We start from the raw sequence: 27,554 nt of genomic DNA, 5'->3' as shown, positions 1-27,554 counted from the left end.
CTAGAGTAGGCCCATGGAATCAACAGAACATACAGAGGCGCTGACTTGCCAAATCCCCACTGATTCAGTGTGTCTACCCTAACTGCCACTTACTAGAGTGGTCTTAATTGACTAGATAGGCGGGATATAAATAAAATAAATAAAATACTATTGAATTTCAGCCTCTTTCTTCCATCTTTCCACCACTCAGAACTGGGCCTGAGTTAGCAAAATACATTTGGAAAACATTCATTCATTTTAAATAGTATTACCCCACCTTTCTCCTATAAAAGGATCCAGGGCAGCTTCTATCATAAAGACAACATTTAAAGCAGAAAACAATAAGTATGCAAATACTAAAAAAAAAAGGACCAAACAGATATCACTCTGAGAAAGAGTGAACAAAAGTGATACTAAAAACCCATTCAAAGCAGGAAGGCACACACAGCCATCCATTAAAAAAAACTCACTCAGGCAGCCTGTCACTGAGTGGAAGCCTGCCTGAAGAGAAAGGTCTTTGCCTGCTTGGGGAAGGACAGCAAAGATGGGGCCAGGCTGGCCTCCAGTGGGAGGGAGTTCCAGAGTCTAGGAGCAGCCACTGAGAAGTCCCTCTCTTGTGTCCCCACCAAACACACCTGTGAAGGTGGTGGGACTGAGAGAAAGGTCCCTTCTGATGATTTTAATACTCGGGCAGGCTTTTAAGAAAATATGATATTTTAGAGCAGATGTTCCAGTAGGATGTGCTCACTTAAACAAAGAGAAGATGTTCAAGTCTCAGGTGCTCACACAAATCTTATTCGTATCAGCGAGCCTTATGCAGCAAAACATCCCTTGAGTCTGAGCCCCTAAAATTCATAGCATGCATTAACTAGATCCGAAAGATTTTCCCACCTTTTATTTCCCATCTACTTGACTCTGTCACATTTTTTAAAATTCTGCATAAGAGGTCTCTCCATCAAGCCATAATGAAACACACACACACACACACACACACACGGTCCCTTACCGTGCAGGGAGGAGCGGGCGAGAGCTGCAATCTCTTGGATGGTGAGCGCTCGCCGGGACTTGGGTAACATTTCGACAGTGTCTTCAACATTTACCTTCAGGAGAGAAGGAGAAAAGAGTCAGATGAGGTCTCAAAGGAAGAATGCTGTAGTATGGTTGTATTTATTTGTTTGTTTGCTTGTTTGTTTGTTTGTTCGATTTATATCCTGCCCATCTGGTATATTCTACCACTCTGGTTGTAGCAGTAACCATGGTGTATGTGTGTGTCCCTAAAATAAATGGGAGATTTATACATATATAATAATAAGATATAATGATAATAATCAAGTACCATCAAGTCCATTCTGACTTACAATAATATTTTTCTGGTAACGAGTACTCTGAAGTAGTTTCCTATTCCCTCCTCCTGGGTAGTCCTGGGACTGTGCAGTTTGCCCAAGGCTACACAGGCTGGCTTTACCTGCAGGAGGCAAAGTGGGGAAATCGAACCCCCAACCTCTGGCTCCGCAATCAGATGTCTAAGCTACTGAGCTATCTATCCATCCAGCTCTCATTCATTTATGAAGGATATACACGGAATCAGTTTTCTACCTCCCAGAACTCTCCAGCCCCAGAATGGTTGAAATTGTAACTTCATTAAGCGCTGATATAAATTCTCTTGATAGGAAGAAGAATTGAGAAATAAAAGATTGCTCCATATTGATAGCAAATAGTTACTGGTAAGGTTTCCCATAGGACTATTCCAGCCCAACCCCCTTCTGTGGCAGCCTTCCTAAAAGATGCTGAGATGCAATATAGTACACTCACTAGAGTGACAGACTAGGGCTCACCAGGAGACGTGGGTTCAAATCCGTGCTTGGCCATGAAAACGCATGGGGTGAGAGTGGGACAGCTAAACCCCCTCCTTAAAAATCTCACCTTGAAAACTGTGCTAGGCTCACAGTATTGATGGCACATAACTTACACACAAAGAATGCCATTATTTAAACAAGCCCACGGGAAGAGCAAGGGTCACATCCTCAGTGCTGTTGATCATGCTGGCTAAAGATGTTTGGAACTGCAGTTCAAAGCATGTAGAGGTTATCAGGATCTCATGCATTGAGAATGAGGATACTGCCCAATATTGAAATCGTCATCAGATAGCTGGGTGGGGCTAAAACAGTACAGCAAGAGAGCGAGCGTTTGGAAAAGTGATGGGCTTTGGGCTGCGACACCCAGAATCCTGCAGCAATTCGAATGTTTTATTTGTATAGTGCTTGCTACAGGAAGCGAGGGGGGGGCGAAGCATGATCAAAAAAGTGGCCAACTTTCCAAAGGGGTACATAGTATTTAAAGTACAGCAGAGGGGGGGAAATAAAAAATCCTGAGCTACTTTAGAATTTTTAAGCTGCACACTGAAAGCAAAGCTCAGCTGGCCATTTTTTCTACACAGTTGGGTCAATCAACCACTAAAACAGCAACAGCGAGCGGATCAGTCATCTGGACTTTAGCTGTTTAAGTCAAGAGATCAAATTTAAAGACCTCTTTATACAACCAAAGCCTCTGCCTGCTTGAGATCTTGAAAGACGGAGGAGGCGGTTTCTACATTAATGAACAAGATCAAGAACCATCGCACATTGCCTGGAATCCCATTGAGGGTTTATTTTAAAGCGTGGCTCACACAACCCTATTAAAATGCTTTTAACCAACAAAGCAGTGGTTGCGTTACTTAGGACGCATCTGTTGCACAATCAGGCACTTGCTTCGTAATGAAGCCAGCAATTCCCCACAGTGAGTTTATGCCACGTAACATCCCTGGGTATACGGAAAGCACTCTCTTAATATTTTCATTATTTACACGTACCCCAAGCTAAACAGTACACGGTGAAACAAATACACAAGTACGTTGTAAAATCTGAAACCCAATGGATTTGATCTGGGTTCATGGAGGAGCCGTGTGGCACATTGATTAAACTGCAGTATTGCAGCCAAGACTCTACTTACAACCCAGCTAGAGTACTTGGTTCAATCCCAGGTAGCCGGCTTGAGGTTCACTCAGCCTTCCATCCTTCTGAGATCAGCAATTAAGCATCAGGGGAATGTGTAGCCTGCATAATTGAGTTGTAAACTGCCCAAAGAGTGTTTTAAGCACTGCAGGGCAATATATAAGCAGTAAAACTGACCTCCAGTGGACACCGGTATCAATTAACCTCCCAATTAAACTGATTAAGAGTTAACAGCCACCTCTCTGGATCAGACTCAAGGCCCTTCTATTCCAGTTTCCCGCACATGAGAAACTTTCCCAAAATAGGCACCATCTCCTATTCCCATCTTTGTATCACTAAGAACCGGTCCCCCTTGATGAAGCAGAGATTTGAAAAGTTTTTCTTCCGAACGCTGACTCCCAAGATCCCCCTGCTAGCATGGCCAGTGGCCATGCTAGTTCCTGGGAGTGTTAGTGTGAAAAACAGATATTTTTTTTTACTGCAGTCATGTTGGGTCCGAAGACATGGCTCACATGGATCCAGGAAAATGCAAGGATCGGTGCTTGCCAATGGCTGGTTTCTTTGAAAATTCCTTTTCTTTTTTTCCTATCCAGAATATCCCACCATTCCGCTTCTCTGCATGACTCTGAATCCTCATGTTAATGTAATTAAGGCTGCTGCCCTAAACCAAACATCAAATATATATGCAGTTATGCACCCACTCAAGTTCCCTGGGAGCATGAGAAATTCCCAGGGGCGGCTGTTAACAAGATTTTCTTCCACTTAGGTTGGAGAGCACCAGAGATGTTTGATGTCTTGCCTTGATAATATATTTACAGAAATCGTGTGTGAGCACCTCTTCCTGGAAACAAGCAAGCTCCTTTAAAAGGAGCATCTTTTGCAATTCCTTGGATCTGCAGCTTCCTAGGTCTGCTTTAACCCAAGTTCTGACACTCTCGGGTTTCCATTCCCTCCCCAGCTGTGAAGGATGGCACCTTTCAAAGGCCATCAGGAACAACATCGCTAAGTGGTGAGGGGGCCATTAAGCCTCCTTTTGTTAACTTCTAGGCACTCTTTCGAGGATACATCACTCAGCAGTTTTAAAATGGCATGGCCACCATGGTGCCAATTGTAGAAAGTAAATAATTAACGAAACTAGGGATCAGTTTGCACTGTCACAATTTCGTTTGGGTGATGTTCCTTAGGTCTTGATAATATTATGGATGAAACCCGCCTTTGCCTTAGGAGCTGACAACTTGTAAGTCTTCCAGATAGTGAGGACTGCATGTTAGAATACCCTTGGTGGGATGCATATTAACCATGACTCAGTTATTTGATTGATTGATTGATTGATTGATTGATTGATTGATTGATTGATTGATTGATTGATTGATTGATTGATTGATTGATTGATCCCAACCAACCAAGTTGCAAGACCACTGACTGGCCTACAAATGACATAATATAAACACATAGAAGCAATAATAAAGCTGACATAAGACAAGGTAAAAAAAACATAAAAATCAGGATCACCATCACTAAAAAGAAACGCTTAGAAAAAAATTCAGTAGAGAACAGAAGAATCATAGGCAGCAGTTAACAGCAGTTAACAGGCACGAGAGAGAGAGAGAGAGAGAGAGAGAATCCAGATTTCAATCTGTCTCCCAAAACGAAGGAGGGACAGGGACAGAAAACGCCTGATTTCGCCCAATTTCGGGTAGCAGATTCCTGGCCCTCGCTCAGGAATGCTACTCATATAGCATCCTCGTATATAAGGTGCAGGTGGGATGGGCAGACGTTTTGAGGGAGAGGCGTTCAGGCAGGTAGCTTCCCCGTGGTCTGCAGAATCGCTACCCTTTCTGTATCCTCCACTCCACTCCCGTTAAGGATAAGATGCAACACACTAAAAACTCCAGATGAGGCCGCACTGTTGATTTGAATGTGGAAGTTTTGATGCGGAACCACGGAGCCACTGAATATCCCGTCGCAAGCTAGGTATTGGCCTCGTATCTTTTTGGCTTTTTAAGCCCATTATTCCAGGAGCTCACCACATGTTTTAGGCAAGAATTCACACACACGTCCCTCTCTCTCTTTCTTTTTTGCACAAACCATATCATTCATCCAACCTTCACCAACGGCCTACTCCCATCAGCATGTCCTTGCTAATGGAGGGATATAAGAATGGACCTCCTTCTGTCAGAGCAACAAAACAAATGAATGATTTTGACCCTGGAATTCGGGATAGATTGGAAAGGAGTAGTCTGATGAGAGACGAGAACACAAGACAGAAGATGGCGATCATCTAGCTGGGAGGCACACCCAGGCGCGGAAGAGGAGTTTTGCCGATAGGGCAGGTAATCAGGACCTTATTTCTGCCGTGTTGTAAAGGAACAAGTGCCATGGGATAGAGGAATTAGATGGCTAGGCACTTGAGGTTCAAAACTCCTAGAAGTTATGAAACTCATTGGGAGATGCTGGCCGTCACATGCTGAGACACTGCGCATACACTCTTTCGCAGCCTGAACCACTTCACCAGGTTGTTGTGAAGACAACATGATAGACAGCAATATTGAAGATTTGTGACAACATGCATGAAACCCAACCCTATAGAGAAAACTAACATGCCTGTTTGTTTATTTCTCTCTCTGACCAATTCCTGGGCTCAGAGGATTCCTCCTCTTGCTTTTCCTAATTAACATGCTTTATTAATTTTTTTATTCCGTGTTAAGTCCCTGAAGTGTTATTGTTACTATGATGGATAAGTTCCAGCATGGAACTTTCTCAGCCAAGTGGCCTGAGAAAGAAATCCAGTTGACCTTTTTTGCTTCTTTTATGTGCCCCCCCCCCCTTTTTACTAGCTTCTGATGCTTTGTGAAATCTCCAGAAAGCTGTAAGTAAAACACATATCTTTCTTTTCACCATGAAATGGTGTCTGACTGATTTTTCTGCTAGTTACTGTAGTGGAGGTGGCTTGCTACTAATTCAGACTCTCATTACTTCCCTTTGTGGTGCAACGAAAGAAGGATGAAAGATATCCCTATTGCTACAGATTCCACAAGTAAGAATTAAAAGAGGAAAAAATGACTTTACACCGCCTGGAGTTCAAAATCAGAGCTTGGCCATGCTGGCTGGGGGATTCTGGGAGTTGTAATTTAAAAAAAAATAACATGGCCAAACTCTAAGTAAAAAATAGATGAATGTACAGTAGGACCCCCATATCTGGGGAGATTGGTTCCAAGCCCCACCCAGCATGGATGCTGAAGAATGAGGATTCTAGTGAACACTATTTTAATTGTGAAAGCAGCTACCATGTTCTCAAGACTCACAAAGAGAGTATAGTGGTACGTCGACTTATGAATTTAATCTGCATTGGAACGGCATTCGTATGTCAAAAAGTTCGTAAGTTGAGGCAAGGTTTCCCATAGGAATGCATTGAAAACCATTTAATCCATACCTGCTGTTTTTGTTCATATGTCGAGGCACTGTTCATAGGTAGAAGCATTAGTTCCCCTAGGAACTAATGCAAAGCCGGTTAATTCGTACTCTACCACTAGGGGCTGAATTTTTTTAATTTTTTATTCTTTTGACCTAAGATGAACTTAGGTCAAAAAAAAAAGGGCAGGAAAGGTGGGGGGGCGTTGGTCGTAAGTCGAGGCTCCGTTCACAAGTCGAAGCAACATTTTGCGTACGGAGCCATTTGCAACTCAAAACGTTCACAAGTGGAGACATTCGTAAGAAGTTGAGGTACCACTGTATGGCACAATAAGAAGCTTGAGATCCTTAAGTTTCAAGAGACTAATGTGCTCTGCATGGAGGACTTGGAACAACGTCTAGTGTGGCTGAGAAGGCCAATTTGAGAGTGACAATCCCTTTCACATTGAATACAAATTCAATCTGTCTCCTATCCAGCTCCCTGATTTGGCTGCTTTCGGGACTACCTCTTTGCCTCAGCCTGCTGGACAAGGATGTCTTCAGATTGGGAGAGGCCGTGATGCACCGCCTGCCTCCAGGATTAGCGCTGGAAAACTGGTCAGCGTTTTAATTTCTTTGTGCTCGGCTCTCGTGAAAAGGCCCAGGAGGAAGTTCTAGAGAAAAAAAACCACAAAGCACCAAATCTACCTAGAGAGCTCCAGTTCTTACCAAGGGTTTGGTTTTCTCTGTCTTCATCCTCATCATCTTAGAACTGCAGAGCTGGAAGGGACCCTGTGGATCATCAAGTCCAGCCCCCATCAAGAAGACAGAGTCAGGAACTGAACTCCAAACCTCTAAGCCAGTGATTCATAACCTTTGTTACTCAAGTGTTTTTGAACTGCAACTCCCAGAAACCCCAGCCAGTAGAGCTGATGGTGAAGGCTTCTGGGAGTTGCAGTCCGAAAACATCTGAGTAACAAAGGTTAAGAACCAGTGCTCTAAACCACTGAGCTCTATCCAGCAGTCCATGGTTGCTGGGAGGTTTACACAAGGTTTCCTTTTCTCCAAAGCCGTTTACGAAAATGGGGGAGACAATACACAAAGTACAGATGGCTGCAAATGATGCTTGCCTGGGAGGTGTTGCAAATGCTTGTATGGCTGAGAAAGAATGGGCTGGCGGAATTGCACATAGCAGAAAAACCAGCGGGCCTGAGAATACCCTTTGCAACATAAGGAAGAGGAAGATGGTTGGATCTAACTGAAAGAACATCTCGTCCAGCTTTCTGTTTGCCAGTCACCAAGGAGTTTCTAGGATAGCCGCTCAGAGTGGTATAGATTTATCAGATGGGCGGGATATAAATCAAATAAATAAATAAATAAATAAATTTCCTCCAGGAAGTTCAGAAAGACAGAACACAGACCTCACTCCTTTCCTGCCCTTCACAGCTGCTCTTCAAAGACTCGGGGGAAGACGGCCTTTGGATGCAGAGGTTCTGTTTAGAAACCACAACAATCAGTCTTTTTGATGGACCAAAACTTGGAAAGGTTACCGTATTTGGACTACAGTGCCTAATGAGCTCGCAACTAGCAACTCTCAGAAGCCCCCAACTGTAGTGCAGAAAAGGAACTTTCTCATGTTTCTGTAATGAACTTGTCTTCTGCCAGTCCCTCTTCTAACCGTGGTTGCTGGTGAGCATCATTGCAATTTGCAGTGTGGCAGCGAACATCGAAACTTAACTGTGCATTGAAGAATCTCTTAAGAGAGGCCAGGGATCTCATGTTTAGGGAACAGGTTCTTGCAAAATTTCCCCAGAGATCTGCTGAGCTTTATAAACATCCATCTTCTCTCTTCAGGGAATATCACGGATGACATCATGGATCTGCTATCAGGGCCAGACTGGGTCTGTGAAGAACATGCTGTTGCCTAGCTCAATACAGCTCTAGTCAGGGACCCAAGCTGGGTTCTGGAGCCCTAATTGCAGTCAGTGAATCAGCAAGATGTCCTTGACAAAGTGGCCTCTCGGCTTCCCTTTCATGTTCTCTCTCTCTCTCTCTCTCTCCCTTTCCTCCCCCCTCCCTTTTTTGCATTATGAAACAAAAGATCAGTTTTTTTTAAAAAAGTAATTAGTTATTGCTGCAATTCAAAAGCCCCAAGTAACTAGTTACTGTTAACATTATAATTTTACAAAAGTAACTAATTACTTTTCCCCTTTCTTAACATAACAAAAGTGTGTGTGTGAGAGTGAGAGTGAGAGTGAGAGTGAGAGAGAGAGAGAGAGAGAGAGAGAGAGAGAGAGAATGGTATGGCAGGGCCTAAAAACACACACACTTTCTATCCACCACACCATTTCCTCAACAGCCACAATAGAGCAGAAGGTTACAACATCAAATATAGCATGAGCCAATATTGGAAACAGGAGATATCCCTCCATTAATGATGACACACCAGAATCTTAGTGGTGATTTACACTTGTGTAAGGAATGTTGTATAAGCTTTGGTTACAATCTGTTGCTCCTTAACAAGGTGCTGGTTGCATTCCTGGGTGCCCCCAGGAACACTCTCAGCACCTTGGCGATTTACCACTGAGTGTAAGTCTAAATGGAGAGGCACTACGGACTCAGGAGACCTGGGTTCAAATTGTCACTTAGCCCTGGAAACTCCGTGGCGAGTGGCAATGGTTACTTGAACCCCGCACATACCTGGAAACGCCTGTTAGGGTCAGAAGTGACTTGACAGGACATAACACAAGTGTGAACCACCAACAGAATTCTCTGACTATTGTTCATGAAATGAATTACGCTATTTCAAAAAGGGATCAGTTACCAGTAACTAGCTCTGGGGGAAGATGGAACAGCTGCCGAATGCTTTCAGTCAGCTATGCGGGCTGAACTATTAATCCAAGAAACTAATTTTTCTTGGGTTTTGCACCTGCAGAACCCCAAGGACTGAGTTCTCCCAAACAAGTATTCCTGTCCCAAACAAAATGGCACCTCCATAGAGGGGTTTCTTCCCAGAAAGGTAACTGTGAAAGTATGTTATCCTAAAAATGGGTCTCAACATTAACAACCAGCCGTTTATCCCAGCATTAGCACTACATACATTTAAAAGCATAGTTTGAACTTTGGGGAAGTGGCCTGTTTGCTTTATTTACAAAGAAACTGGGCAGAGCCCACTGCAACTTACTGCTGCTCTTATGAGCTGTTCGGCTCTTATGAGCTCCAGCCTGTTGCTTCCTTTAAGGAACCAATTCGTATCATATTCAGTCTTACTCTTTTCCTATGGCTTTCATTACTCCAGCATTATTGCCTTTTCCAGGGCGTCTTGTCTTCTCGTGATATGCCTAAAGCGCAATAAGTCATTTTTTGCTTCCAGATAGAGGTCAAGCTTGATTTGCCTTGACACCCACTCATTCGTCTTTCTGGCGGCCTGTGGTATCTGTACAGTGCTCCTTCGATAGGAACTGGAAGTGCTAGATCTCTAAAAACAAGCAGAGATCTGCTTCTCCAAAGGCAATTAGCGAAAAACAAGAGTCAAGGATGCTTGTGTGCCATTAAAGTGTTCAGCTGCTCTGTCTTTGCTCAGAAGCTGTGACATCAGTAGTTTCCTGGTTGCCAATATGTGGCAGTGCACTTTGGCATGTTACAAAATCCATGACAAACGGCCGTGGTGTTTTTCTGCCTAGCCAGCTGCTCTCACTAAGCCTCCCACCTAGATTTTTATAGCAAATGTCTGCCACCCTGCAGACAGGACTTATCGTACCACCTTGAAAATAAAACACAGCAAAGCATAACAGCAACCTTGCACGTTGCATCCTTTCTACTTTTCGCCTAAGCCGGAAGCCCTTTTGGCCCCTTCAAAAGTGGGAAGTCGTGGCCACTTCCTGGATCAGGCACTCTGGCATCCATCGTTCCTCCCTCTCCGGCCATTCTTTTATAAATACCTTGCAAATGTGGTTCATTTTTCCCAGTTTGTTTCTCTTATTTGTTCCTTTTCATCTTTGATGTGTGTGTGTGTGTGTGTGTGTGTGTGTGTGTGTTTAAAGAAATGGGGGACCAAAGGGGGAGACAACTGCACAGATGTGAAGCTTCAGTTATTCTAGGTACAATATCTTCTACATGCACACACAGAAGCGCGGAGATCATTATGATGATCGTTATGCTATTGCGCAGGAGAGCAAATCAACGTTCCCTCTGTTTCCAACATTCAGAAGTAAGCAGTGTCACTTATGGAGTCAGAACAAGCCTTATTGTTGAACAAAAGCGAGATATTAGCAAATCTGGAGAAAATCAAGTGTTTACAGATGTACCCGAAATCACAAAACCCCAAGGAGATTAAAAATCCCACACAGCCTGAAAAGGATTGAATATATTCGGTGCAGATGGAGGAGAGGGGACAGAAAAACAGGTGGAAGGGGAGGGTGGAATGGAATGGCACATCTTTTTGGCTAGCACAATCCAGACTAGTGCTCCAACTTCACACAAGCATGCAATGTTTTGTTTTGGGGGTTCCTTTGCAGTTTGTAATGTCCGTGGACCTGTCAGCTAACAGAGATTCCTGAGGAGGGCCCAGGGCCCAAGGAGAGAAGGATTTATCATATTTTTCCATGTATAAGATACCCCCATGTATAAGACTTTTCTAATCCAAAATTAAGTGGGGCTTAGCAAGTGTAGGGGGAAAGGGATAAAAGCGCTGCAGAATTGCTTTGATCCCTGCTTTCCACTCCATTTGTTTTTGTTCTAGACTCAGCTTACTTCAGTGTATAAGACGACCCTCAATTTTTAGTCTAAAGATTTTAGACAAAAATATAGTCTTATACATGTTCAAGGCAGGAATCTAAATAAAAGCAGAATTGACAGAGGGCGGTGCAATTTTTTCTTGCATGCCTCCAGCATTGGAGCGCTCACCACCTCCCAAGATAATTGGTTCCATTGTCATACTGCTCTAACAATTAAGACTTTTTCCTTATATTTAGCCTGAATCTGGGTTCCTGTAGCGTGAGCCCATTATTACATGCCCTGCACTCTGGGATGACTGGAATCAGATTTGCTCCTCCTATGTATGGCTACCTTTCAAGTATTTTAAAAAGTGCTCTCCTATCTCCCCTCAGTCTTCTTTTCTCAAGGCTAAACATGCCCAGTTCTTTCAATCTTTCCTCCTAGGGCTTGGTTTCCAGTCCCCTGATCATCCTTGTTGCCCTCCTCTGAACTTGCTCCAGTCTGTTGCGACCTCCTTCTTAAAGGATTCTTATTATGAGCATTTTGCAGACCTCGAAAAAAATCATTTTTTCCAACTACCTTTCTAAAAATCTGCGCCGAGCTCTGAGATTCTAGAAACTATCATCGAAAAGGAACTTTTCCAAACTTGGGTATTTTGCAACTTACTCTTTATTTCCCCAGGGCTTTGCAACAGATTAAATACTTGATCATTTTCTTCCCATGATCTGCCTACACAATATTTTTGTTCTTTAAGTACTGTACTTAGAGCTGGGGGCAAATTAGACATGACAACAGAGTCAGATGAATAGCCGCCCAACTGCTTTAAACTTTTACAAATACAGTAGCAGCTGTGAGGATTCAGCCCTGTCACCATCTCTAGTTTTTCCCCCCCCCCAATGAATTTCACCTCCTCCCCTCTAAAGCAGTCCAGGGAAAAACATATATGTCCACAAGGAAAACAGTAAGGGGAGGAAGATGTTCATTGTAGGAATAATTCTTGAAGGAAAGAGCTGCGACCCACCTCCCTAGGCACAGTCTGGATAGAGATAACCCCGTCATCTGGTTCCTTTCTGCAAAAATCCGAGCAGACTGGTTTATAACTGTCTACTCTCATGCCCAGTTTGGCCTTAAGAAAGATTAACTAGAAAGCTCTGTGGCTTTTGGGATTTTTGGAACTGGACCATTCCTCACCCAGAAAACCCACACATAATATTTCTTCTATCACACCAAGAAAAAATGGAATTGTTGTAGATCACAAGCTGAATATGAGCCAACAATGTGACGTGGCTGCAAGAAAAGCAAATGCTATTTTAGGCTGCATTAATTGAAGTATAGTTTCCAAATCCCGCAAGGCGCTAGCTCCCCTCTATTCAGCACTGGTTAGGCCTCACCTTGAGTATTGTGTCCATTCTGGACACCACACTTCAAGAAGGATGCTAACAATTTGGAACAAGTTCAGAGGAGGGCGACAAGGATGATCAAGGGGCTGGGAACCAAGCTTTTGGAGGAAAGACGGAAAGAACTGGACATGTTTAGCCTTGAGAAAAGAAGGCTGAGGGGTGATATGACAGCACTTTTCAAATACTTGAAAGGCAGTCATTCAGAGGAGGGGCTGGTTCTGTTCTTAACTATCCCAGGGTGCAGGACACGTAATAACGGGGGCTCAAGCTCCAGAAAGCCAGATTTAGGCTGAACATCAGGAAAAACTCCTTAACTGTTAGAGCAGTACGACAAGGGAAACAATTATCTCAGGAGGTGGTGAGCACTCCAACATTGGAGGTATTCAAGAGAAATACTGTCAGGTTTCTCTGACAGATCTTCTTTGATTTGGATTCCTGCCTTGAGCAGGGGGTTGGACTTGATGGTCTTACAGGCCCCTTCTAACTTCATAATTCTCTGATTCTAGGAAGTGACTGTCTGCACAAGGGCTAGTTCTACTGTTAGGCAAAGTGAGATAGTTGCCTCAGGAGGAGATCCTAGGAAGCAGAGGATGTATGGAAGCCCACAGCATCTACACTGAATCCTTGTTCTGTCAGAGGACATAGCCGTGTCGCAGGGCATCTCTAGCCTTTCTAATGATCTCTTCTGTTCTCCCCATTTATTTCCTTCCTTCCTTCCTTCCTTCCTTCCTTCCTTCCTTCCTTCCTTCCTTCCTTCCTTCCTTCCTTCCTTCCTTCCTTCCTTCCTTCCTTCCTTCCTTCCTTCCTTCCTTCCTTCCTTCCTTCCTTCCTTCCTTCCTTCCTTCCTTCCTTCCTTCCTTCCTTCCTTCCTTCCTTCCTTCCTTCCTTCCTTCCTTCCTTCCTTCCTTCCTTCCTTCCTTCCTTCCTTCCTTCCTTCCTTCCTTCCTTCCTTCCTTCCTTCCTTCCTTCCTTCCTTCCTTCCTTCCTTCCTTTGATATTCATTTCAGAATTACACACACTGAACAGAGTAGATTTCAGTTCTGAGTGTCCCCCCCCCCCCCAAAGCAATGTCCAAGACCAAGTCCTCAGGGGGGAAATGAACAAACAAATTCATGAATGGATGAATAAAGTGCACCCCTGTCTTCTCCTCTGACCCTTTCAGGTTTATCCCCTCCCTGCCCAGCAAGCAGCCAGGGGCTTCTTAGAAGGCCGACTGGGACTGGAAGCATGAAACAAGGTGTATTTCCATGGCAACCAGTCGCCATGGACCGATTTCTCCCAGGATACGGGCCTGGATTTGTACTGACGTCAGCGCAGCACAGGAGGGACGATAACAAGGGAACCGCACAGGCGGCCATGGCAGGAGCCGGGGTAGGGGGTGGGAGTGAGGAAGCCGCAGGGCCCCTCGGGGGCCAAGTGAAGAGGGGGCCCGGATCCTCGGTACAACAGGTATGCCGTGTTGCCCCTTCATGTGCACGACCTGGCTTGCTTAGTCTTTTCTAGACCTTGTTGCAGCATAGGAGAAGGAAAACTCCGATTTCAAACCTCCACTGCCTTGTGGCTATATCCACTCATGGAAAAGGCTTCAGGAGTTAACCTCGAGGCAAAATCTGGAGCTGGAGTCCCGAAGGCAGTTTGTGTCGTTCTGCCAACTCCTGCGACGTTGCTGGAACCAGTTGTATTGGCTCTTGCCTTTCCATTGGACCATTTCAGCAATGTGGAGAGGGGGGATCTGCTGCTTGGGTAACAGCCTATCCTCCATATTACCTTACCCGGGCTTCATGCTCTGGAGAGGACACGCCTCGATTCAGAGCATGTTACCATAGTCTGTCGAGACTGAAGGATGCCTATGCAGGATGCAGCATAGGATACCTCGGGTGTCAATCATGTTGGGCTCAAGATTATTTGCTGGCCCCTGTTGTGTGTCATGGAAGCAGGAATTGCAGGAAGACAACTACAGGACTGAGGGACTATGAGGCACCCAGCTAGCCCCCTCATGTTTCTTTATTCCTTCTCAGCTTGGCTACAGTCTTCATACGAGCTGTGAGGAAGAAAAAAAATTCACGCCTGGAATAACGTATCCTTGCTAGTTTGACCTTCTGTGAGGCAAAGTATTTGAGAATGGCTTGGTCTTGAACCGGCTGTTAAGAGCCATTCACTTTACAAAAGACATGCTCCTCATTTGTTGATACAGATCAACCCAACTTCCTGCCTTTTTGAACTCTCCTTGATGCGTGTGCGGAGTTAGCTATCGGGAATTATCATGAAGAATGTCTGCTGAATTTACTACCACACCACTGGCACAAGATTCGCCTCGTCTGGGTGCCCATGAGGTATTCATCTATTGTAGGAGAGGAGGCTCATGAGATCAAATACCCCTCTGTGCATTAAAAAAATCACAGTGGAAAGAAAATATTTCATGCAGAAAATATTAAAACTAGCAAGTCGCGAAGAAAGCTAGGCTAGAGTCCTTCTCACCAAAACACAAGCTTTCTATTTGCAGATCTTCTTTTTTTAATACAGGAATATTAAATCATGTGAGCTCAGCCAGTCTCAGAACTAGAACTGTAATCTTATGCCTAGTCGCTGAGGGAAAAACTGAAATGACTCCAGTGTGGGTCTCATGCCTAAATACACTTGAATGGCATTCTGCTCTCAATCTACCTCTTTTAAATGTTGTTCAGCATATTCCCCAGATGTTTCCCAGATGTTGCTGGATTACAGCAGCTAAGAGCTAGAGCATCTCTGCCAGCGGTGAGTAAGGTCATCAGGCCTCAGGGGTTAAGACACAGGGTTTGGGGATCTTTTCTCCAAGACTCATCCTTTCAGTGTGCAGTTCCACAGAACAGGATGCTGCCAACGTGGCAGGTGTAGATTTTGGGATTAATGACTTCTCATGGCTTCTACACGTGGGCATCTAGACATGCTCAGAAGTGACCTTGCATTTTATATTACACTGGGTGTGTCCTTAGGTCTGACCCCACCCACCCCCAAAATTGCAGGCCTTAGCAAAATAATTGCCCCATGTCTCTGCCTTACTTTGGTCCCTTTATTAGCACAACCACCCTGTAAGGTGGGCTGGCGAACAGCTCATGTTTGTGCCTCACAGGCTGTGAGAGGATTTGAGGAAATGTTTCTTACTCAGGTGACCCCATACAGCATATGTACCTTTAGAGAGAAACTGAGAGAGAATTAGAATCTTCCCTGTGCAACAGATTCAATGCTATTGTAATGGTGCAGTTCTTCCTGGTAGAATCTTGGCTTCTAATCTTTCTCTGCTCAGAGGCTCTCATGCACTCCTCTGAAGTACAACAGAGAATTTAGAGTCTCTCAGAAAAGGACAAATACCAAAAGATGGAGCTACGACAGTTGCACTGGTATTAATCTGCTATTAACTGTGTAGTGTAGTATAGAGAAGAGAGTGTTTTTTACTCTTTCTATATAAAGATACTGTTCATAAACTGTATCAATCCATTACTTGGTAGACGGATATAAGCATTTTTCTGCTGCAGTTGCTTATTGCTCGTAGCTTCCATGTAGTACGTTCTTGTGTCTTTATTTTTTTTAATTCTTTTATTGCTTTAGTATTGCTAGCTATTTCCTCTCTGCTTGTCCAGAAGACAAGCTACAATTATGCAAACAAGCCATTTCTATTAGGCCTTATATGTTCCGAAGGGAACCGTCTGGGCACTGGTAGTAAACAGGAAAAAAACAAAAACACGGACACACAATCCAGACAACAACTGTAAAAACGATAACGGAGCATAAATGAAGCACGAGAGAACACATGAAGGAACCAAGTGCCATACATCCCAGAAGCAAGCCACAGGTGGAACCCCAAAAGCTGCCGGAAGATGATGTGGCTGCAAAAATTTGGTGGGAGTGGAATCGGAGGCTAGAGCGCCACTGGTTCTAAATGCTATTTTTCCTTCAAAATATTTCAGCGCTACTGTGAGCCAGGCAACATTCCGATTTTTACGCAAAAACACAGCGGTAACTAGTCCAGTGGGGTTGGCAAAGAGCTACATGCTCTCGTTCATGCTCGTCCTCTTGCAGGCTGGCAGACTTACAGAATTGCCTAGTAAGATGGCCAGCCGTTAGAACCAGCCAACCACCAGCAGGCAGAAGGCAGGGGTTTTCAAATTCAGCCATGAAAACACCGGCTACAAAGCTCCTCTGTAGAAAAAAAAAGGAACATTTGCTGGCTAGGGAGGAAAAGATGGGGTGGATCGAGTCCAGCAGGAACCCCCAAAGGTAGCTTAAATACCTCTGGAGTCAACAGAGAGACTAGCATCCTAATGGAGGACGGTCCTAAAGACTAATTTGCCACATTGGGTGGTAAGCACATAGGTGACGTTGCATTTTATGTCGCTGCCTTCTGGAAAGGCACGCAGCCGCCTGAACTCTAAATGGCAATGCCAGGTAAACAAGAACAAAACAAAATGGGGGGGAGAGATAGGGAGGAGGGGAAAAAGAGACCAGCAACAGCCGCCATTTTCTAACCCACCATGTCTGGGCAGTTGTTTTTTTTGGGGTTGCCATAGCGCCCGGAGGAGACTCTCAAGAGATGTGGGTTCTCTCGTGGGGTGGATGGACTCAGGTACGACAAAACAGCCAGGGACTCTTCAAAGAAGCTGCCTGGGCCCCCTCCAAATATTGTTTATTTATTATTTATTTATTTCAAATATTTTTTTAAAAAAAACACACCCTGATTTCCTCCTTTAAAAATAAACCAAACAACCAACAAAAAAACCCCAAGGCAGCTTGCCTCACTAGAAGACAATATTTAAAGCTAAAAACCAGAAGTATGTCAAATATTCAAAAGGAACCAGCAAATGCCACTCTGAGAAAGGGGGAAACAAAGCAATGCGAAACAGACATTCAAAGCAGGAAGGCACAACCATCGATTTAAGAATCCCACTCAGGCAGCTCGGCGCTCACGGAAAGTTTGCCTGGAAAGAGAGGCCTTGGTCTGACTGCGGAACGGACTGCAAAGACGGGGCCAGCCTCGCCTCCAGTGGGAGGGAGTTCCAGAGTCTTCAAGCAGCCACAGAGAAGGGCCTCTCCTGGGTCCCCCATCAGACGAACCTGTGAAGATGGGGAGACTGGGAGAAAGGTCTTCCTTGCTGGTCTTAGACTCCTAACGGGAGATGGTCATAATGGCAGACATGGTCCTCGAGATAACTTGGACCCAAGCTATTTAGGGCTGGAGTTAGCCAGTTTGGGGTGGGGGGAGTGATCGAAACACCTAACAGTGCCAAGATATTAGGGGGGTACCTCTTTCACTTTGTAAATAGTCTGGGAGGACAGCGAAAACCATTATCGATTCATCTGCAGGAGACATAACACAGGCGCCTTGGGGACCATCAGCCTAAATTCTCATTGTACAACTTGCACATTACAGTGGCCCTTCTTGCTGGAATGATTTAAGCCGGTCCATTTCAAAGTGCGTCTGACCAGACCTATTGGAAAAGATCATCCTGTGTGCAAGGACCAAACAGATTTATTTTTTGCGGGGGGGGGGGGTGTAGAAAAAGTCAATAAGGTTGGGAAAAGTTGAAGGCAGTAGGAAAAGAAGAAGACCAAGCATGAGATGGACGGACTCAATGAAAGAAACCACGGCCTTACGTTTGCAAGATCTGAGTAGGGCTGTGAATGACAAGACCTTTCAGAGACTGTGAATTCATAGGGTCAACCAACGTCAGACCTAGAGAGCACGTAAAGAACATCATCTAAAAGGTGCAAGGCTGGGGTTAGGGTAGAGGGGGGTGGATCTCCTCCTGCATTGGGAAAGTTACTTTGGGGGGGAGCTGTCACTGATTTCCTCAAAATAGTCATGGTGGCTGGGGGTGGTTCTTGGAGATATGCCCTCACCAAGTACTTTTTCCCAGTTGTGATTCAAGGGGACGCCAAAGGAAGCTTTCTGGTTGTCAATGGCTGCTGGGCCAGTCAAGAAGGGGGGGGGGAGAGGGAAGGGGTGTGGGAATATGATATAACTGCCTTGTCGTGGCGAAGGGGCTTCAGTAACTCAGAGAAGCTATGGGCTATGCCGTGCAGGGACACCCAAGACGGACAGGACATAGTGGAGAGTTCCGACTAAACGCAATCCACCTGGAGTAGGAAATGGCAAGCCACTCCAGTATCTTTGCCAAGAACGCCCCATGATCAGAAAAAAAAGGCTAAAAGATATGACGCTGGAAGATGGGCCCCTCAGGTCGGAAGGCGTCCAACATGCTACTGAGGAAGAGTGGAGGACAAGTACAAGTAGCTCCAGAGCTAATGAAGTGGTTGGGCCAAAGCCGAAAGGACGCTCAGCTGTGGACGTGCCTGGAAGTGAAAGGAAAGTCCAATGCTGTAAAGAAAAATACTGCATAGGAACCTGGAATGTAAGATCTATGAACCTTGGGAAGCTGGAGGTGGTCAAACAGGAGATGGCAAGAATAAACATTGACATCCTGGGCATCAGTGAACTAAAATGGACAGGAATGGGCGAATTCAGCTCAGATGATTATCATATCTACTACTGTGGGCAAGAATCCCGTAGAAGGAATGGAGTAGCCCTCATAGTCAACAAAAGAGTGGGAAAAGCTGTAATGGGATACAATCTCAAAAATGATAGAATGATGTCAATACGAATCCAAGGCAGACCATTCAACATCACAATAATCCAAGTTTATGCACCAACCAGCATTGCTGAGGAGACTGAAATTGAACAATTCTATGAAGATTTACAACACCTTCTAGAACTGACACCAAAGAAAGATGTTCTTCTCATTCTAGGGGACTGGAATGCTAAAGTAGGGAGCCAAGAGATAAAAGGAACAACAGGGAAGTTTGGCCTTGGAGTTCAGAACGAAGCAGGACAAAGGCTAATAGAGTTTTGTCAAGAGAATAAGCTGGTCATCACAAACACTCTTTTCCAACAACACAAGAGGCGACTCTATACATGGAAATCACCAGATGGGCAATATCGAAATCAGATTGATTATATTCTCTGCAGCCAAAGATGGAGAAGCTCTATACAGTCAGCAAAAACAAGACCTGGAGCTGACTGCGGTTCTGATCATCAGCTTCTCATAGCAAAATTCAAGCTTAGACTGAAGAGAGTAGGAAAAACCACTGGGCCACTCAGGTATAATCTAAACCAAATCCCTTATGAATACACAGTGGAAGTAAAGAACAGATTTAAGGAACTAGATTTGGTGGACAGAGTGCCTGAAGAACTTTGGATAGAGGCTCGTAACATTGTCCAGGAGGCAGCAACGAAAACCATCCCAAAGAAAAGGAAATGCAAGAAAGCAAAGTGGCTGTCCAACGAGGCCTTAGAAATAGCAGAGAGGAGAAGGGAAGCAAAATGCAAGGGAGATAGGGAAAGCTACAGAAACTTGAATGCAGACTTCCAAAGAATAGCAAGGAGAGACAAGAGGGCCTTCTTAAATGAACAATGCAAAGAAATAGAGGAAGATAACAGAAAAGGAAAGACCAGAGATCTGTTCAGGAACATTGGAGATATTAGAGGAACATTTTGCGCAAAGATGAACATGATAAAAGACAAAAATGGGAGGGACCTAACAGAAGCAGAAGACGTCAAGAAGAGGTGGCAAGAATACACAGAGGAATTATATCGGAAAGATTTGGATATCCCGGACAACCCAGAGAGTGTGGTTGCTGACCTTGAGCCAGACATCCTGGAGAGCGAAGTCAAGTGGGCCTTAGAAAGCCTGGCTAACAACAAGGCCAGTGGAGGTGATGGCATTCCAGTTGAACTATTTAAAATCTTGAAAGATGATGCTGTTAAGGTGCTACATTCAATATGCCAGCAAGTTTGGAAAACTCAACAGTGGCCAGAGGATTGGAAAAGATCAGTCTACATCCCAATCCCAAAGAAAGGCAGTGCCAAAGAATGCTCCAACTACCGTACAATTGCACTCATTTCACACGCTAGCAAGGTTATGCTCAAAATCCTGCAAGGTAGGCTTCAGCAGTATGTGGACCGAGAACTCCCAGAAGTACAAGCTGGATTCCGAAGAGGCAGAGGAACTCGAGACCAAATTGCTAACTTGCGCTGGATTATGGAGAAAGCCAGAGAGTTCCAGAAAAACATCTACTTCTGCTTCATTGACTATGCGAAAGCCTTTGACTGTGTGGACCACAGCAAACTATGGCAAGTTCTTAAAGAAATGGGAGTGCCTGCCCACTTTATCTGTCTCCTGAGAAACCTATATGTGGGACAGGAAGCAACAGTTAGAACTGGTCATGGAACAACTGAGTGGTTCAAAATTGGGAAAGGAGTACGACAAGGCTGTATATTGTCCCCCAGCTTATTTAACTTATATGCAGAATACATCATGCGGAAGGCTGGACTGGAAGAAACCCAAGCCGGAATTAAGATTGCAGGAAGAAATATCAACAACCTCTGATATGCAGATGATACCACTCTGATGGCAGAAAGTGAGGAGGAATTAAAGAACCTTGTAATGAGAGTGAAAGAGGAGAGTGCAAAAAACGGTCTGAAACTCAACATCAAAAAAACGAAGATCATGGCCACTGGTCCCATCACCTCCTGGGAAATAGAAGGGGAAGATATGGAGGCAGTGTCAAATTTTATCTTCCTGGGCTCCATGATCACTGCAGATGGAGACAGCAGCCCTGAAATTAAAAGACGCCTTCTTCTTGGGAGGAAAGCAATGACAAATCTTGACAGCATCTTGAAAAGCAGAGACATCACCTTGCCAACAAAAGTCCGAATAGTCAAAGCTATGGTTTTTCCTGTCGTGATGTATGGAAGTGAGAGCTGGACCATAAAGAAAGCTGACCGCCGAAGAATTGATGCCTTTGAATTGTGGTGCTGGAGGAGGCTCTTGAGAATCCCCTGGACTGCAAGGAGAACAAACCTATCAGTTCTAAAGGAAATCAACCCTGAGTGCTCACTGGAAGGACAGATCCTGAAGCTGAGGCTCCAGTACTTTGGCCATCTCATGAGAAGAAAAGAGTCCTTGGAAAAAACCTTGATGTTAGGAAGGTGTGATGGCAAGAGGAGAAGGGGACGACCGAGGATGAGATGGCTGGACAGTGTCTGCGAAGTAACCAACATGAACCTGACACAACTCCGGGAGGCAGTAGAAGACAGGAGGGCTTGGCGTGCTCTGGTCCATGGGGTCACGAAGAGTCGGACACGACTAAACGACTAAACACACACAGCACTAAAAATGAGGAAATTGAGTTCTGCTCAAAACCCTTAACCATTTGACGGGGTGTCGCTAGGATGCAAGGCGAGGGTGGCGAATTTTTTAATTCGCCTCTAGCAGCGCAACCAAAAAAAATAATCATTCTGGATGAGAAATCTGAAGGAAACCGGGAGCAGCCCCAGTGCCTTAAGTCCTAACAGAGAAGATGGAACAAACAGGAAAGGGGGGGGGGGGAGAGAAGGAGAAAAAAAAACTTTTTAATGCCCCTGGAAAAAACCAGAGCATTCCAAAAGGAACCTAGACAGGCATCATATACAACTTTAAAAAGCCACAGCTGGTGGCTTCCGACGAGCTGAAACATCTGTACCGTCTTCTATAGAGATTTGTCAAGATGTCGTACTTCTGCATCAGGGCTATCTCCACAGGGAACACTTAAACCGTTTGCCCCTCGCAACTTCAAGCCCTCACCTTCTTCCCACTCCCCCTCCACCGCCGCCCCCCAAAAGCTGACCCTCTATACTGCTTTCTACGCCACACTGAAGTTACACGTTGCAGCCTTTGGAAAATATATCTGTTTCGAGGCTGCGAAAACAGCAAAGTCTATGTGAGGGATCTAGAGGAAAACACACGGGGAATAAAACTGCCATCATAAGCAACAATAGCAACGAAAACATCATCCGTGACTGGACTCAGAATAGACCGCATGCTGTTTGGGCCACAAAAAAATCTCAGAAGGAATACTGTAGCCCCAGGAAAGCTGGAGAGAGGCAGTGCCGGAAGGATGAAGGGACTGAGGTAACAACCCCTTGAAAGAAGGGTACAGTATTAGCGACATCAGCGCTTGTAGAGGGGAGATGATGAAAGGGTGAGGACAGGTGTAGAACATCATTGTCTGTTGGGGAGCAGGTGGTAAGGAAAACATTTTTCTCTTCTCAATGCGGCTAGAAATACTGTAGAGCAGGCTGGATAGCTCGGTTGATTAAATATCTGGTGGCAGCTCCCGAGGTTGAGAGTTCGATTCCCCACCAGGCCTCCTGGGAGGAGAGCCAGCCTGGGTGTCCTTGGGCCAGCTGCACCTCCCTAGGGTGCCCCCAGAAGATGGAGATAGGAAAGCACTTCTGTGGATTCTCTACCTAGAAAGCCTTGGAAAGGATCCCCATCAGTCAACATGGATTTGATGGTCTGGAACTATTATTGTTATTACTAGAAGTGGGGTCATGTACAGGTGCCGACCGATCAGGGATTCAGGACGTGTAACAGCGTACAGCTATAAACTAAAGAACTCTCTCGTTGGCACTGATAGTAACGAACATGGCCATCTTTAGAAGGGGATTAGACAACTCTGTGGGCCGGTGTCCTCTCTCCTAAACCTAGGTTGGGCATGAGTCTGACTGCTTGGGCGTAGAGCTTTGAAGGAAAAGCGTGTCTAGAGGGGAAACGTAATAACAGGAAGTGAGTTTTTCCTGTTACATGTGGCTTGATACTGTGACTCTTGTTGACCCCAGGGCAGCAGAGTCAGGGACAAGTGATGATGGAAGTTTCCGTTTGAGCAGGAAAACCACACATTCCAGGTCATATTCCCATAATCTACAGAGATCCTTTCATAACCCTGTTTATAACTTCACTGTGGAAAGTTTCACCAGCTGGTTTCTACAAAATGAGCTGCTATCCAAGCCACAAGAGCAACCAGTGGGGGATTTCAGTAGTCAATTGGCAAATATTAATGACTCCTAGCTTCCTTCTGAGAACCTCTTTGGAAGTATTGTCCTCCCAGATGGGCCAGGTTCTTTAAAGGATTGTTTCAATTTAATGGGCATGTAATTAGAATGCTAGTGTGGGGCTATGTACTTGATCCTGTTCCAGCATTTGAAAGGAAGTTCCCCCTCCCTCCCTTGCAAAAACCAAGCCTCTAATATTAGAAAGGGAATATCAAATGAGACATGAGTGCCTTGACAGTTGGGTTCTTAACAGCTGGATGCATTAGGTAGAATGGCTGCCTTTTCTTCCTGAAAGCTGATGCCCTTGTCTTCAACATCTGGGTCTACAAGGGTTGAAAGAGAGGAAAATAAATCCAACAGGTAGCATTTTCCCATCGTTGCACTTCTGCTCTGGGTAAAGCTGCACCTGTTGGATTTCCAGCACCTTATGCTGTTCTGAAGGATCAGATCCTATGACACGAGAAAAGGGGAGGCAATTTCCCAAACTGGGAACCAACGGAATTGTCTTTCAGAAAAGCATTACTTTACTCCCTTACCAGTGTTAAGGGGCAGAGTGGAGTGTTTAGTAAAGACAAATATGCCTGGGTCCCTCTAGGAACAAAGTTAGTTTCCTTGCACTGACTCACACCTCCCTTTCACCTAGGTTAATGTTGATTCCAATTCCCAACATCCCCCAACCACTATGGCCATTGGCCATATGAGCTGGTGCATTCTGGGAGCTGAAGTCCCAGAATTTCCCAATCTCTGGAATTACCGTAATTGGCAGTGACTCTCTTAAGGTTTGAGAGTCTTACCTGGAGATGTCAGCATTCATCGAATCCAGGACCCATCAATCAGTGGCTGCAATCCTGTTGCTTAGCTACTCAAAGTTGCACAGCACAAATCACACCAAGGCGGAAATCATATTCAAGAAACAGTTCCCCTAGTGTGTTGTGCAACCAGTCACGCCGTGAATGGTGCAATCAAATTACACTACGTGGATTGCCTGGACGTATCATCTTGCAAACGTCTGCTGGCGTAACTTTACACAATGGCATGTGCAATACGATTTCAGCCCCAATGGCCCTTCTTGCCTCTATGATTTCAAAATAGGCCCTTGGAGTCTTTCATTGTGGACCCTCGCTTTGAAATTTAACTCTGCAGAAGGCTCCACCAAGTTGCCAGGAAACCTGCCTATAGGCTGTTGTCAACAATGCTCAGATCTGGCCACAAAATAAATCAGATCCTCATGCAGATGAGTTCTGTGTTAAGAGCTCAGATCTCATCAGTTTCCCTGTCCCAAACTTTCTATTGTTAGCACTTTCTTGGAGAAAGTCCCAGATTCAGTGGCCTGCATTTTCAAACACCCCCCCTAAAAGGGGGGGGGGGCTTTAAAAGATCCCTCATGTTACAGATTCACTGCAGTCACAATCAACAATACAAATGGGGAGGTGGTGGGTTAGAACTATGGGTCTAGGGCTCTGACCAAGGATATTTTCCCTAGCAGACAGATTGTCTTTTTTTTTCTGGACTCAGAATCAAAGTTGAAGGTCTCTAGGGAGAGATTGAAGAGATACCTACCAAGGATGGTATAAGCATGAGTTTCCTGCACTAACAAGGTTGGACTAGGACCCAGTCTTGGGTCCCGAGATGTTCTTGAACTCCAGTTCCCCAAAATCCTGGCCCTCACAGCTAGTGGTGAAGGCTTCTGGGATTTTTAGCCCAAGAACGTGTGGGGACCCCAGGGTGGACACTAGTGGAATGGATGAACCAAAGGATGCCTTCTGGCTCTAGAATGATTTATGATTCTGTGCTTCAAAGGGGGCTCCCAACAAGAAGGAAACAGGTACTGGAACAAAGATCCAGCCAGTAATATTAGAACATTGAGACCAAAATCCTGTTACTTCATGTAGTAAGGGGCACAAGAGTAGGCCAGTTGAATCAACAGGAATTCAGTGAGTCCACTCCTCCATACATTCCATTGATTCAAAGGGGCTTGTGTAGGCACCCTTCACTCTCAAGAGACTATGGTAACGTACTCTGTATGGAGGACTTGGAACAGCGTCTAGTGTGGCTGGGAAGGCCAATTTGAGAGTGACCATCCCTTACAGATGGAAGACAAATCCAATCTGTCTCCTGTCCAGCTCCTTGGTTTTGCAGGTTTCAGGGTGGCCTCTTTGCCTCGGCCTGCTGGACAAGGGCCTCTTCAAATTGGGAGAGGCCATGATGCACTGCCTGACTCCAGGCTGAGCGCTCAGAGGTCAAGGTTTCCCATCTGTGGAGGTCCATTCCTAAGGCCTTCAGATCCCGCTTGCAGATCTTTCATCGCAGCTGGGGTCTCCCTCTGGGGCGCTTTCCCTGCGCTCATTCTCCATCCAGGAGATCTTTTGGAATCCGACCATCAGCCAGAGGGGGAGCTTCATTTTGAATCTGCAATTAGGACCCATTGGTTTTACAAAAGACCTCCCTCTGGTGAAGCCAAGAGCTGCTAGAATTCGTTTGTTGATATGGATCAACACTGTGGCCTGAATTTTTAGACTGAACACTGGGGTAGATGGCGCTTTAAAATGTGCCACCCAACCTCAGGACAATGCTTTCTCTCTCTCTAGCGTTTGCTCTTATCCACAGCTTTCAGCATCTGTGGGGGCTTTGAACCATTCCCCTGTGGATACAGGGGTCGTACTGTATAATAAAATCAATCATCATCATCATCTTCCTCCAGCACCTGTTGTCCTGAGACGTGCCTCCCTGCCTTGAGACCTTATAAGGCATAGCATAGTAAGGGCCTAAAAGCAGAGCGATTAAAACGGGCACCTCGAGAGAGTCCTGGCTGTCCAGAGAGCTTTGGCGAACCAGCCTGCGCACCAGTGAGGTCCGGGTGTGGCTCAGGGGGGAGAGGGCAGGCAGGGGCTTCACCTCGTTCCACTCCACATGTAACGTTGTGTCCACAGCCACTGTGGGGGAGAGCAGAGAATTAGATCAGCCTCTGGGGCCAACAACACGGAACAAGCACCCATGGGCAGCAGTCTTCTGCCCTCCCAGAGACTGAGTTCAAGCATGTTTCCGAAAGCAGCTCTCGCCTTCATGCAACGTGTCATTCATAGGTGGAACTCACTGCCACAAGATAGCGCAAACAGCCACTAGTGCAAGGGAGGGACAGCAATTGAATAGAGGATAGCCAGCAGGCTACTAGCCATGAAGGATGAGTGCAATGTCTTGGTGCAAAGTTTGCCATCAAATACCACCTGTTGTGGAGCAAGGTTTAAAGAGGGTATTACTTTTAAATATCCAGATTTTGGAAAAGACCCCCTCTCAGAGTACACCTCCCAGAGTCTACGCTATCTTGGAGATCCCAGAAGTTGTAGCCCAAGACCATAACTTTTGCAACTTTTTATAAGACCCATTGAGGCAGTGTGTGTGGAGAGAAAGTAGCTAGGGTAAGCCTGCCAAGTGAACCTCGCTCCTGGGGGAAGGAGGTTTTGCATCCAGATCTCTCTCCATCCAACATTTAACCACGCTACATGAGCGACTGCAAATTCTGACAAAGAGCATGCCTGTCAAGGTTAAGCAGTCACTTCTCTTCCATTTCTCATGCACATGCACACATGAGCTCACATAAAAAACAGAATTACGAGAGACTGAAGGTATATACTGTATATATTTTTCCTATTTTTCCATGTGCACGTAAGTGCGCTTAAACAAACAGAAAAGTCAATCGTATCAAAGCAACAAGGGCGCTTCTTCCTCTTTCCTACATCCTGTGCCCTTTCTGTTTGCTAACTCCTAACAGAGCACAGCAGAGGAATAAAACTAAGGCAGACAGCAGGGAGCAAGTGCCCAGGAGTCTGAGGAGATAGTAGTACATGTAGTATAGAAATGGCCCAGTGGCAGAAGAGACAAAAGAAAAGGGAGACCAAGGAGACAAAGACAGAGAATTCAGTAGAAGTGGCCTTTCCCAGCATCCTTCAAGGCAGAGAAGACAAAGCAAAGGGAATGCTATAATCTCTAACCCTGTAGAGAAATAGAATTAAAAAGGTAAGAGGGATCATGGAGGGAAGAGGCACAGTTGTGGTGTGACCTGCAAAATGTGTGCAATGTTTTTCTTCATGCATGAGAACAACACGGCATACACATGCCAGCAGGTATAAAGTGGCTGCACTGTTGGAAGAGAAAGCAAGAGAACTGGAGCAGCGA

General features: G+C 45.2%; 1 protein-coding gene and 1 long non-coding RNA gene across 4 annotated transcripts in view; one reads left to right on the top strand and one right to left on the bottom strand.

Moving 5' to 3' along the window:
- Nucleotides 1–27,554, bottom strand: part of FAM131A (family with sequence similarity 131 member A) — an 84,943-nt gene that overhangs the window by 31,815 nt on the left and 25,574 nt on the right. For 2 of the 3 annotated variants that reach the window (XM_072996273.2, XM_078389773.1), the window contains exons 2-3: nucleotides 26,175–26,314; nucleotides 986–1,079 (exon numbers count right to left, since the gene is read on the bottom strand). In XM_072996273.2, coding sequence (XP_072852374.2) covers nucleotides 986–1,079; nucleotides 26,175–26,314 — 234 coding nt within the window. The remainder of the gene's footprint in view (nucleotides 1–985; nucleotides 1,080–26,174; nucleotides 26,315–27,554) is intronic. The other variant, XM_072996274.2, reaches the window with a different exon arrangement.
- On the top strand, nucleotides 18,489–21,671 carry LOC144587975 (uncharacterized). The gene is made up of 2 exons (XR_013543244.1): nucleotides 18,489–18,759; nucleotides 19,857–21,671. It is a non-coding gene; the product is annotated as an uncharacterized LOC144587975 (long non-coding RNA).

This window comes from Pogona vitticeps, chromosome 3, assembly GCF_051106095.1.
Source record: "Pogona vitticeps strain Pit_001003342236 chromosome 3, PviZW2.1, whole genome shotgun sequence".
Taxonomy (NCBI): domain Eukaryota; kingdom Metazoa; phylum Chordata; class Lepidosauria; order Squamata; family Agamidae; genus Pogona; species Pogona vitticeps.
The sequence above is the reverse complement of the archived record's forward strand: the minus strand, read 5'-3'. Positions and strand labels throughout refer to the sequence as shown.